Genomic DNA, 13,708 nt, shown 5'->3' on the forward strand with positions numbered 1-13,708 from the left:
AAAATTACAATAAAAAACACTCGTTTTTTTATTATTTTTATTGAACATTTATTGTATTAGGCGAAATGTTACGTTTAGGCTTATGCCAGAAGTAAACAACTGCCATAAACGTATTTATTCATTAGACTCATATTTACGAATATAATTAATATTATAGGCATATAAAAAATAAACTATATTTATCCCAATATTTATTGATTGAAACTGAATTAGGTTACATCAAAGACAGATTTGTCTTATCAAATTCCCTTCCATACATTTTCACTTACGATTTAATTAAGATGGACTATTTGCGCAAATATTCCTTTTCTAATGACGAAAGGTCCAATAGAAGAGAACAGAAATTGTGTTCAATGTGCTGCATGCACATTTTCGCACTGTATTGATTTTATGTCAATCCAAATATTCTTTGTGAAAATGACGAAGCTGAACACCAAGAAGCTGAAGGGCACAGGCTTGGAAGACATCTTTCTTTGCTGGCATTTTAACCTCCAGGATCTACTTTCTATAATGTTATACTTTTTAAATCACTTTAATAATATTGAGCTAACTGGAAAGACAGAATTTCGTTTTTAACACCTTCAGAATTTCAGAAAAGGAATGCAATTTAAAATGCAAGAAACATTTAATAGCAGGTTAGACATTTTTTGCTATCATCTTAAAAAAAAAAAAAAAAAAAAAAAAAGTACATCTAATGGCAATAGTAATGTCATTTAATTTTTCAGTTTCATCTGATTAAAAAAAGCATCTGGCACAATATACAGCCTACAATGAGCAAATCTGGACTGAGTGAGATGGGCGAAACACATTTTATCATCATATACTGTAATAATGTATAGGGTTCCCATTATAGCATCTGTCATTGTCCGTGTATGTATGTATTAAGCAGCTGTTGGTATGAGGCAGAGCAGAGTCCCGGGAGTCTCGTGGTCCAATGAGCAGAGGCCACCTGCACATGTGATGCAAAACCTAATGCATCGGCGCATTACAAATGAAAAGGAGGAGGAATTATTGATGTTAACATGTTGAGTTCAAGTCCTTCGTCGTTGAGTAAAGACCTGCGGTGCTTAGGTCTGATTGGCTCTTGAGTCTGCAGTGGTTTAAGTAGTATTCAGTTTCGTTACTCAAGTAAAAGTATAGACACCAGAGCAAAAAAAAAACAACCCAAAAAACTTCAAGTAAAAGATCTACTTTAAAAAAAAAAAAAAAAAAGTGTACACAGATTAAGGTCTAAAAGTTTCAAATTTAGAGAGATTTATGGCAACTTTTATTCCCTAGCCATTTTTCCTTTGTATGTTTGTTTGCTCAAACCATAAATGTGTTCGGAATAAACCCTCAGGCTGTAATGGGTCTTAATTTTTTATTTTTTACTTTTCAGTCCTGTTCAAAAATGTAGTGGAGTAGAAAGTACATATACAGACTCAAATGTAATGAAATAAAAGTATCAAAGACAAACTAAATTGTATTTCAGTACAATGCTTTACTACTTTTACCTCATTACATTCCACCAGTGGAAGAATGACACAACTACTAAATGCATTCACTTATTTTATTCATAAGATGGGTCATTTTTTAACATCTTATGCACAGCAGATACAGAGACAAACATGTTCTAAACCACAAACTAAATATCTTCATACTATCAATCTACAACCAAACCTGCTGTTAAAGGCCCTCCCCAAAGCAACCCTTCTGTTTAGAGTTCACTTTCACATTCTCAAGAGTGGAGCGCAATCTCTTATTAGCAGACACTGGCACTGGCCACGTTCTGAATACTTTTGACAAATACCCACTTCCCCTTTAAACAAATTGCACTTTTTCTTCTTTAAAACTACTTTAAACAGGATTATAGTTTCAAAATAACACCGAAAAAACACAAGAGACGACTAAACATCCAAAACTTATACAGGTTCCATATTTAGTTGCACCAAAATGCATAAATATACATTACGCAAAAGTACAAATATTTCTTTTGCTCAAATAATGACAGACACAGATATGGTCAAAAAGGACTGGGGTTGTCAGAATGGAGAGATGCATTCACAAAAGTCCATGCGAGATAAGCCATTTACACAACAGCCTAGCTTTCACAGAGCCAAGTTCGACAGAAAAAAAACCAACTCAATATTTGCTGTCTACGGATAAAGAGGAAACACAAACACAAGGGAAATTAGGATCACACACACAACTCTGCGTTCTAAGGTCATGCCAAAAACGTCTAACATGCAAAGACTGAACACGTCTAAACACCCCGCACACTCGGAGGGGAGCAATTATCACGGGCTGTAGCGTCGCCTTCCGTGGTTTAGTGGAGAAGAACGAGGTTTCAGAAGGGCCAAGACGGTACCGCAATAGTTGCCAAGGATACGCTCACAATTGTGGACAGCAAAGAAGCGCTCGCTCCCCTCGGGCACGGGGAGGACATAAATACTGATTCTAATGCACATCTGTCCGTTAAATAAACCTGATTAAATTAACGATGAACTGGGCAAACCTCACTTCAGCTGGACGAAGGCGTGGTTCCCAGACACCTGTGGAGAAAAGCACACACATTTTCACTTTTAGAAGTGTCAGGATTTAAATGACACAACCCAGACTGCACAACAAACCCACACCACTGCACTGAGGCACTTTGTAACTTCTCTGGTGGAGAGTTTGAACTTTGCCTGGCATGTTAAATAATGACTTTACTCATTAAATTACAGGCACTTAGTGCTAAAGAAATTACAAATAATGAAACCAACATTGTTATTGGCCTTTCAACATGGACAAGTACGCTAAATACGCAATAGTAATGAAAGTGTTTTGATGGCAGAAATGCTCAGAACAAGTCTGGAAATTATATACTTACAATCTGTGCAAGATTTCTGTGATGTAACAAGCCTGGGAAAATTTAACAATTTTTTTCAGTGCCTAGAAGGACAGCACTTTGTGCTGAAGTTATTGGGTGTTCTTTAAAAAGTATTTTTATTGTGAGCAAGCTTGCCTCTCCACTGATCTGACCTGTAACATATCTTGTCCAGGCAAAGCAAAAACATTCCCATAGTGACAGACAGTGGAGCAGGACTAGAAAGTTTACAATGCACAAAAACGCATTCAGATTTCTCTTTATTGCCTTAAATGTTCATATAAATCCAAAGTGCCAAAGTTGTCCCCATATTGTGCAGTCTCAGTTAAAAATCACACTGCTTTATTCTGTCCTTTACCACAGATGACGCCATGCCCAAACTAAACACCAAATATGGACTGCTTAAGGGTTGTGATGATGCAAACTGAAAACGGATGGCCTGAAACTCTCTTGAAAACATTGCTGCACATTGGGTAAGGGGAGTGAAGAGGGGGGGAAATAAACTAAAAATGTACTGTTGGACCAAAGGTTACTCACTAAATATCTAACAAAACTGCCGGGACTTCCATCCGGGCTGGGAAGTCTCAGATGGAGTGGGGTACCAGCGCATCTAAAGAGACACAAACACAGTGATGATACACAGTCCCCCTCTCTCCTGGCTCATACAGTGGGAACGGACTGAAGTCATGGGAATATGGGCCAGAGCTGCTCGGGACAATGTGGTAATTAGGAGCCATGGAACTGGACCGCTCAAAGTCTGTTCTTGTACCAGGGACCATCCAAACACAGCTAACTACATCACCGCTCTGCACATCTAATGACATGGGGCACAGGGGAAGGACACAGTGGAAGGAGCTGTGTACTGACTGGATCTCTCTGCACATCTCAATAAAAGCCCTCCCCACATCAGTGCCAGCTTCTGCCCCCTCGCCGCATGCATAGGTTGGTACCTCGTAAAGGCCAAAGGGCACTTTCTCCAGGCACATCACTCACATTCCTGAGCCGGTGTGCCCACAGGCTTACATCACACACGGAAGTCTGCTCTGAACTCCACACGACCCAGTGAGGAAGACTTTCCATTGTTATCATTAACAGCAACTCTCTACTGCTAGTTTAATGCTGCATAAACAAAGACCAACAGTCAAGGATTTATCAAGATGGAAAACTACCAGTGTTTTATACAAGCATTTTATTTTAACTCCTTATAACTCACAACTGTAAAACACTCAAAGAACATATAAACTAACTTCAGGAATGTAATGACAGCCTCAAAAGGACTCAGTCATGGCTATTAAATGGCAGCATTTAACTCCAAAAACAACACAACAAATTATTGTATTCGAGTGGAGGGAGTAGGGCCCAAACTGACTGCTGTAGTAAGAAAGAGTTGGAGCCACGGTCAGGTAGTGAGCAGTGGTGACATTTGGGCCACTCTGTTCTACAGTCAGGTCTCAGATGCATGCAGTAGATGCCCTGATCATGGTTTAGTGAGAACATGCCTGTACTACATTAGACTGGAGCCGTGTGATCACTCACCTGGGCGTGGAGGGCGGCGGCGGCCGCAGCTGCTGCGGGGTAAGTGAAGGCAGCGTGGGGCAGACCCGGGGTCAGCTCAGTGGTGTACAGTGGGTATGGGGTCCAGGCATCAGGGGAGGCTGGGATCAACGCTGCCCCCGTCAGGTCATCTGTGGAAGCACCAGGAAACTCAACTTGACTCCTCTACACTAAAACATCTCCAAATATCAGTTCGACTTGGTCCTTTTCAAACAGATTCTTTTACATATACAGATACATGTTATGGAGAGCCAAAGACACTGCGCCTTCACCCTGATCATGAGCAGAGCTGTTTAAGTCAGAGGACACATGCAGGTGAAGGGTGAGTTAGTCCTTCATTGTTAGACACATTTGAGAGTAGAGTAGACTTGGAGTAAAGCCCAATAGTCCTGCTCTGCAGGGTGCGGTGGAGAGCCTATAGGTGCAGCAGTACACTTACATGGGTCCCGTGCAATGAAGTGTGCTCCTAGAGCGGGGTGGATATTTGTGGGGTTCGGTGTGGCCATCAGCTTACTCTTTGCCATCTTCGTGTTGGCTTTAGCAAACTCTAAGCGCAGGGTCTGGGGGCTTTCGGGGTCAAAGCGGATTCCCTGGGGGAGAGACGAGGGGAGCGGGGACACACATGTAAGGGACGTGGGCTCAGTAAACTCTCACTCCTGCTCACTGGGCCTGCTCTCCTGGACCACGCTCAGTACTCAGGAGGTCATCACCTGCCCTCTGCTCACAGGGCAGTGTATACACGACTGTCTAGCACTGTGTGGACTTCAGCTCCAGGGAGAGGGCCAACAGCCCTATGGGACAGTGTTCCTGTAGTGCCTACTGAAACACCCTTACAAGGGTGACGACAAACTAGTATGGTAGCACTGCCTGCATCGTGTTTACCACAATAAAAAGTCAAATGACCTGTAATCCAAGTTATTGCTTCCACAATATGATGTGTCCTTGCGTGCAGGACCCACCTGTGGTACTGAGCAGTGGTGTACCCGAGGAGGAGAGCAGGCGGAGTGAGTGGAGTCAATGTGGTTAAACCCTGTGTCTGTGTCTGTGCCCTAAGCGCTGTGCCCACATGCAGGTGAGTCTGTGTGTGTCTGTGTGTGACTGCCACTATGGCTGAAATCTACAAGTGTTAAATACTGTGACAACATCAGACTTCCACTACTCGACATGTGGCCAGTAACACTACACTTGTGCCTACAGAAGGAACGATGAAGCAGTGATATGCAACATAAGGAAAGCTAGACCAGACTAAGAAGGGAAGTGGACCAAGGTCAAAGTAAACTACCGTAAGTCTACGGGACTCTGGCCTCTTTCCAAAAAAGGCCCTGTCATTGAATTATGAGAGACACAAGAGGTTGGCTTTTTAGTCTTAGTGACAGACTTGTTTGTATTCCCAGTTACTCAGGATAAGCAGAGGTTAGAATACAGAGACATGTTCAACATCACAGCATTAAGTCTATGACAGTGAAGTGTGTGCTTACGTTAAGTGCGTTTTTAGCCGCTTCTGCTCCAGAGCGACAGTCAAAGGTGACGAACCCGACAGGCTGCAACACAGAGCACACAGTCCAGCAGAGTACAGGACAGCCCCACCCCCGGACACACCCATAACCCCACCCACTACAGCAGTTCACCCTTTATCTCACTGAACTCCACTTAGGCCATGATCATTTCATGTGAATTTTTTAACCAAAAATACATAGATTTTATATCTGGCCTTTTGATTTGTTTTTTTTAAACTCATTGTTACATGCCATTTAAGACTTTTGCTGTTATTATAACATGCAGAATGTATCTGCACAAACAATTTAAAAGTGGCACTGCTATTGAGCTACTGCAGAAGATAAAGCAGTTCACATCTATATGTAATATGCACAATAACTGCAACCATAAATGTAAAGTACAGACACAAGGAAAAGTGTCTAGTCTTCCTGAAGGAAATGGACTGAGTGTGATGCAGACTCACCTGTTTGGATGTTAACTTGATCAGTGACCCTTCATAGCCCTGTGGAGAGACAGCAGTCATCAGCAGCAGTCACATGCAGCCGGTCAGGCATGAGGGCGCAGACAACACACACACACACAGCCACCTCAAGATCAAACTGAACCTCCATTTAATGCTCACTTTTATTCAGCAAACACTCCATGGAAATGTTCACAAATCATTAGGAACAGGGCTAAACTGTAAGTGTGTGTCAAAATGGCACAAATAAATGCGTTTACTAAAACCAAGTACTCATTTGAACTAGTTTAATACTGGGCATTGCAATAAACTGAATCTTGATTTGAAAAACAGCAACATCTCAATCCTTGACAAAAGCAGAATTACTCAGCTGTACAAAAAGGCTAGCCGTGAATGAAAACAAAATGAGAAAGGCTTCCAAATATAGCTGCAGTGAACAGAAAACAGGACTCTGCTGAATTCCTTACATGGGGAGTTTAGTGTGTGCTCCTGACGGATGGCCTCCTCTTAATCCTGATTTACAGTCATGGAAATTTAAACAACCTCCATCAACCCAAAGAATCTCAGAGCGTCTTAAGCCACATTTACCCCAGAACATTTTCAGACAGCACCAGCTCATCCCTACACCGCTCACATACGTTACACACATCAGATTTCTGCACGTTTAGCATCAGTTGTATTTTGTGGCTCTAAAGTTATCCTCCCCTTTAGTTACAACAGCAGAACTCTGAATCTATATCTGAGGTTTTTAGTTACATTTTCTGTTCCGGACTCCTTCATGGATACAGTTTGGCGTTTTGTCCATTACGGCACAGATAAAAAAATAAAGGGCTCCTAGAATAACATTAACTTTTACACAAACATGGCAACAGGAAGACTGGCCCCGCTTCAGTCTGGGTCTAATTTAGGTATTAGGGTTGTCTACAGTACAAATCAGACACTAAAACAAGAGTACATAGACTAGTATACACCCACACACATTTGTATCAGTTTAGTCTCATTTTATTTTTGTTTAAAGGAAATAAATGCTGTTCTCAGTCTCTGCGCTGGTATCGGTTGACAGATCTCAGCAGACACCATTTAAAAAGGTAACGAAAACAGTGTTGGAACTGAAAAAGCTGGATTGGTGCATCCCTAGATATAAGACCACATAGTAACACAAAAGTACTTAGATTTAATGTTGAAAATTACATTCTATGGTCTAAAAATTGCATTTTTGTTATAGTGGTATTGTGCAAAGTTTATTCTTTAGTATTGAAATAAGTTTGAAATATGAGTATAGGGACAACGTATTGTTTCACTTTTAGCCCAGTTTTGATCTGATCTGTCCACTGCTGAGGTTCACCCTTACGTACCGTTTTAAAAAAGGTGCACTATGTAACTTTTTGGTTGAGTGTGTCACCTTTTTTATATGGATGTCTCATTACTTTGCTCTGAATGTTCCATAGAATGACAATAAACAGCTCTACTGTACCTTTACAGCTCAAAAATACCTAGAAAAACAGGTATTCCGACAGAGTAGGGTCACCTCTCCACAGATTTGACCTGTAACTTTGGCTTGGTCTCCATGATGAGACAACGCAACAGCATCTCCACGGAGAATAGTGACGGACCCTCCAAAAAAGTTCAACATGGCGCATAGTGTAAAAATGCCATTCTAGTCCAAATAGTGTTTAGTGTTTTATAGTGGTATCAGAATCTATACTGAGCAAAGAGTCTATTCCTTAGTATTGAACTGTAAGTATAGTGACAACCAGGTAGAGTTCCGGGTTTTCATCCACTGCTGAGGTTCACCCTTACGTGCCGTTTTAAACAAACCGAGAGGCTAAGTCCACTTCTCCACGCTGTGCTGTAAACGTGTGTGTGCGTGGTTGTGTGCAGGAGGGGAGCTGCCGGACCAGCTGAGAGCTTGGCCCATGGTGAGCTACTCATTTACACATTCCTGCAGCTCATCCATGTGCGCGAGAAACCACTTCACTAGGGTTAGTTAGTCCACAGAGAGGGAGGTGTGTTTATGGAACTGCACGCTGGGAACAATGCGCTGGCCTCATTTTCATATATGCCAATACGCTCATTGTACATTCAGTGGGAACAGGGTTGACAGCTCATCGCGCTGCACTTTCAAATGATTCTTTGGCTCAGAGCAGAGTTAAAGGTGGGAGAGATTTTAATGAAATATTGCAATTGTTTCGGCAATATGCACACTGTCTAAACAAACAAAAAAAGCTGGACAGAAACTTGACAAATCTTTCTTGCACTTTAACTTGAATCTTAATGACAACAGGCACATTTTAGCTCATTTCTGACTGCTATGATAAAAATGTTCATAAAATAGAGGTATTATTTTGGTCAACACCGCCCACCCCTGACAATATCAGACTTGAAACTTACCTTAAAGGGTCTGAAGAGAAGGTATAGTTCCCTTGGTTTAATGTCCACGGGAAGTCCGCTGACAAATAGTGTCCGGACCTATGAGAAAACAAATTATTTAGAAACACTGAGGGAGAAAATACTGCTACTTAAAAAAATAAAATTTTGCAGAATAAAGTGCTGTTCTAAAATGTAAGGATGTGTGCTTCGGGCTGAAAAAGTTCACATTTTAATGCAACAAAAAAGACTGAAATATGCGATGACAAATACAAGCATCACATTTCAGAACATGTTTGTATAGATTTAAGCTACAGGCTAGTTTTTATACACAATAAAAGATAAGTGTTGTTGTCATTACGAGTGAATTATTGTGCTTAAAAAATGGCAGCCTTTGCAATTTGCCAGTTGTGTCCATTCAAGTTGGGATTTGTGATGCGAATGTGATTCATCTCACCGTAAAAACGTGTGCGGCTATATTGAGCTGGGGCCTGTATTGAGCGAGGCAGGAGGCCTGTACAGAAGAGGCCCGAGCTGCACAGCAGGACGCCAGCGCCTTTCTCGAATGGAGCAACGCACAGCTCCTCCACACACACTTCCTCTACATAGTGTGGCAAGGCAAGAGATTTAAGATGTCACCATACCCAAATTAGTGTCAAGATTATTTTAAAAACAATTTTTTTAATGATATTTGATGCCATGACCAAACAGTGAAAATTTATTTTTCCAGCTTCATTTTAGTTCAAAGTTAAAGATGCACAATGGAACCTGGAGCAGGTCTGACCACCAGCTGGTCCCCATGGAGATGTTATTTTGTTTGAAATGTTCCACAGTATAGAACTGAACGTATCAGTCTTGGATTCATGCAATTACAGGTTTTTACTGTTTTAAAAAAAAAAATAAAAATACATTGAACAACAATATTGTGTGTTTTTGATTCGACCTTTAACTTGATCTAGCTGAATCACTTGCTTGTGTACATGGAGTTCGATAGATTCATTTGACATCACCACTTTGTAGATTAGACAAATGACTCATTTTGGTTTCCATAATTCTGCTTTTAATTTGTATCCGTCTATTTTACTGTCCTGTATGATCATGATTCGGCTCTTCCATGAGTAGGATGATGCTGCCCCTCCTGCTGCAGACTTCACTGTGATCTGACACAGGGTTTAACAGTTACAAGAGCGTGGGCTTGTCTTCACAGTGTCTTGTTTGGGGTAAGAAGGGAAATGAGCAAAGAGCTTTGTCCCAGCAGACAAAAGGGCCCGCAGCCCCCTGACTCTCCCCCTGAGGAGCCACTTCCAGCTCAATACTGTGGGACAAAGACGACGAGAAGTCAAGGCAAACACTCATTTGCTTCATTAGCACTCCATTCACACTATTGTGCTTGGATGTAGTAGATTTAAGTCCTGCAGGAGGACTGAGCTTTCATTTTGTGGCACTTGGATCCTTGTGAATGACGCAATGTGTGTTTGTTCTGTCAGCGCAAAGGGACTGCGTCACTCTGATCAGAGGCCCCTGAAGGCCCCAATCTCTGTACACAAACACATGCTTTGTGTACAAATATTTAAGACCGTTTAGTCGGATATTTGGTTTGTAGAATTTTCAGAATCTCAGGAAATAATAAATACATCCAGCAGGTTATGTCCAGGGATGTGATGAAGACTCTGAAAATTCAATTACAGTATACTGAATATCTGCATCAAAATGTATTCAACACATTGTGATACATGCCACAGTCAGTATTGTATTCTGAATACATTTACTTTTTTTTTTTTGTCAAAACAAACTAACAATAACAGCATAGGATCAAAATGTTTCATGTTTGTTTAGTGAAGCATTTCCTATTTTCTATTTTTCTCACTAGTTACAGTCATGGTTGAAATATTACAAAGTATTCCTCTGTTTTATAGAAAAGTAACTGTATTCTGAATACCACCAAATGAAAAAGGAACTGTACCAGAATACAGTTACTCAAAATCTGTATTCTGACTAATATTCTTGGTACATGTATTGAGTTACTTCCAAACACTGGTTATGCCAGATATTTAAAAATATAGGCAATACGTTGTTGCATGTGAATTGTCTTCATGTCTATAATAAAAATTAAAAATAAAAATACAAAAATTGACTTATTTTTGTTTTTTGACTTTAGGAGATGTGCATTTAGGTAGTGAAAATGGACAAGCAAATGCCAATCAAACGATCCTTATTTGCTGATTTCTTTTACAGTTTTAGTTTTAAACAGCCTGACACAATCCACATTGAATTAGACCGACAGGCCTTGTACAAAAACAAATAAGCGAAGAAAAAAAGCCTGTGAAAAGCTTCACGTGTCGAATTTATTTAAAACTCCGGGCTTCACGTCTGTGCTCCGTGCGCCCTTTTCCTCCGCACTCACTCTACACCCTCCACCCTGCGTCCTCCCTCTGCCTGTCCCTCTGCCTGTCCCTCTGCCTGTCCCTCTGCCTGTCCCTCTGCCTGTCCCTCTGCCTGTCCCTCTGCCTGTCCCTCTGCCTGTCCCCGGGTCAGTGCGTGTGGTCCGAGCCGGGGTCCGGGGCAGTGGAGCGCGCACTCACCTCCTCTTCGATGGTCACGTTGTTGTTGGCTTCGTCCTTCAGACTCATGTTGACCCGGGCTTGAGACGCGTCCGCTGCGCTCAGGAGTAGGCTTCTGGTGGTGGAGGGAGAGGTGCCCCAAGTGCGTGTGCAGCTGTTGTACGAGTCCTGGTGCCGTTTGAACTTCACGAGAGACGAGGTGGCGAGGTGAGGGCGTGAGGACGGCGCGCTGTCCGAACACTTCTTGCTAGGACTCGGATTCGGAGTTGGAGAGGTGGCGGTGGAAGAAGGACTGCGGGACAGAATCATTCACGAAGAAAAGTTGGGAAAAGCAGCGCCGAAAAGTAAAGGTGAGACCGGGTGTGAGTGCTCCGTGTGCGAGGTGCGAGAGGGGGAAGAGAAGTGTGTGTGCAGAGCCGAGTCCGTCACATGTAGCCTGCAGCCTGTGCCCTCAGCTGTGCACGGAGCGGGAAGGGAAGCACACTGAACTTTAGTGATTGGAGCGCAGCCGTGTGTGCGCAGAGCCCCCCGCCTCCACCTCCGCCTCTGCCTCTGCCCTCCCCCTCGCCAATTAGCTCATCAATTATGAGCCGCGCGAGCCCAATCATCCGCATTGGCGTCAGCTGCGTCAGCGGCAGGCCGTGAGCGCGCGAGGCCGCAGCGTGGCCTCCCTTTAAAAACACGAGCTTTAACTCCGCTGCAATAACACGGCCTACTGCGGGCTTCAGAGCACATCACAACATTATATATTCCTTTATTATTTAATACAGACAAATGAATATTGTCAAAATGCGTAATATAGCGAGTTCTTGGCTTTAGACAATAATAGAAAATAGCAGGTTCAGCATTTCGCTAGCCTAATAGCATAATTGCCTAATTGCATAATTGTCTTTTTTTTTTTTGGCCAAATTGTGATACCTGCCTACCATTGCTGCATCACTCTGCCTTATTGCCTATGTCCTCTGCTATCAGAGTCTAAAATCACTGTTTGCCTTACTCATCTCTATACAATATCAATAAAAAATACCAATGTACTTGCTAAAAAAAATGTGTTTTTTCTTGTTTTACGTTCTTGTTTACGTTCAAATATGACTTAGGCAACTATGCTATGAGACTAACGATTTTTGGATATTTTATGACAAGTACAATGGGGGAAAACTGGTCCTTGCCCCCCCCCATATGAGAGTATGACATCATCACATTCTAGAATCTGAAAACCACCACACATTTAGATCACATTTCACATTTCTCTAAAAATGGAGGCATTAAATCAAAAGTTAGACAAAGGAAAAAGCCTTCCATTCCAGCCTTTCTGTTTATTTCTATGATGTTGCAATATACGGAAATATCTTATTGCTATTTGCAACTAACATTTCTGCAATCTAAAATATTTGTCAATAGATAAAAAGGCCTACAGTACAAGGAGAGTTAATAAACTGTCAGGAGAATACTTGAGAAATTATATATATTTTTGACCCCTTAATGCAAACCCCTTTGTCCTATGACATAAAGGTCTATCAAACGTGTGTTGACCACATATTTTTTTGCGTTGTAGTGGTACACTTGTATACTGGAGAGAGGAGACATAATTGTGTATTAAACGTGTGTTGGCCACATATTCTTTTGGTTGTAGTGGTACATTTGTATACTGGAGAGAGGAGAGTGGCGTTGGAGCAGAGCCAGGGACCAGTGCTTCCTCCCTGTGCTCTCAAAGGCCAGCCGTTTCCTGACTTTGTATGCAACACAATCAGGTCTGAGGGTCTGGGGGTCTATGGGGGAGAGGAGGAGGAGTGGAGGGGCCCACACCATCAGCGCCACTCCTCAGTCATTAGTCACTGTGTAAATATGTCTTTGTAAAGAGCAGCACGGGACAGGAAGCTCCACAAATATACACGACTGTAACAGCTAAGACCCTTTGGTTTCATCATTGTACCATCAGACAGCGTGTTCAAGAAGGTTTACTTACTACTGTTGAACTCAGTCAACTAAAACAATGAAGAATATGTTTAAAATAAATCCATATCCTGTATTACCACATCCTTCAATTAGGCCACACTTATGGTTAATGAAGCTGATGTTAACCACCATCAAACACAAATGTCTAAGCATGTGGTAAATGTAAGAAGGCTTCTTTTCACAAAAGCTCTCATATTTTTACAGTGCCTTTCAAGATTCACATTTTTGCCGCCTTTCTGTCTGTAAAAATAGAGATGCGTAAATAGAACTAGTTACATTTACTACATTAACACTATATCCCACCAAATGTCCACCTTAAACTAAAATTAAGAATAATTTAAAGGGCCCATGTTACACTATTTTCTGATGTTATAATGTTTCCTCATCACAAATGTACCTGGAGTTGTGTTTTGTTTCATTCATCCACCTTTAACACAGAAACCCTGCAGATTTACTCTGAGTTCT

At 41.8% G+C, this 13,708-nt stretch overlaps 1 protein-coding gene across 2 annotated transcripts; it reads right to left on the minus strand.

Annotated features, from left to right (window-relative positions):
- Positions 1 to 1,535: 1,535 nt before the first annotated feature.
- rbpms2a (RNA binding protein, mRNA processing factor 2a) lies at positions 1,536 to 11,845 on the minus strand. Of its 2 annotated transcripts, XM_020917469.2 has the most exons (8): positions 11,309 to 11,845; positions 8,751 to 8,828; positions 6,363 to 6,401; positions 5,881 to 5,943; positions 4,842 to 4,992; positions 4,385 to 4,533; positions 3,386 to 3,458; positions 1,536 to 2,531 (listed from the first exon to the last, which is right to left on the minus strand). In XM_020917469.2, the coding sequence occupies exons 1-7, from the start codon at positions 11,594 to 11,596 to the stop codon at positions 3,393 to 3,395; spliced, it is 834 nt and encodes a 277-aa protein (XP_020773128.1). In that variant the 5' UTR covers positions 11,597 to 11,845; the 3' UTR covers positions 1,536 to 2,531; positions 3,386 to 3,392. The 2 variants fall into 2 exon arrangements, with proteins under 2 accessions (XP_020773128.1, XP_020773129.1); XM_020917470.2 differs by lacking the exon at positions 3,386 to 3,458 and having other exon boundaries at positions 11,309 to 11,844.
- Between the last annotated feature and the right edge of the window lie 1,863 nt (positions 11,846 to 13,708).

The sequence above is a fragment of the Boleophthalmus pectinirostris genome, unplaced genomic scaffold (genome assembly GCF_026225935.1).
Source record: "Boleophthalmus pectinirostris isolate CB_2022bp ecotype Guang Dong unplaced genomic scaffold, ASM2622593v1 HiC_scaffold_19, whole genome shotgun sequence".
NCBI classification, from domain to species: domain Eukaryota; kingdom Metazoa; phylum Chordata; class Actinopteri; order Gobiiformes; family Gobiidae; genus Boleophthalmus; species Boleophthalmus pectinirostris.

Bases quoted from the DNA above. Each gene is read 5' to 3' on its own strand.
- rbpms2a (XM_020917469.2), bottom strand. From the start codon at position 11,596: ATGATTCTGTCCCGCAGTCCTTCTTCCACCGCCACCTCTCCAACTCCG. The intron at 4,993-5,880 runs GTAAGCACACAC...TCTCTCCCCCAG, and splicing joins CGGCTAAAAACGCACTTAAC to GGAATCCGCTTTGACCCCGA. The intron at 4,534-4,841 runs GTAAGTGTACTG...GTGCTTCCACAG, and splicing joins CTTCATTGCACGGGACCCAT to ATGACCTGACGGGGGCAGCG.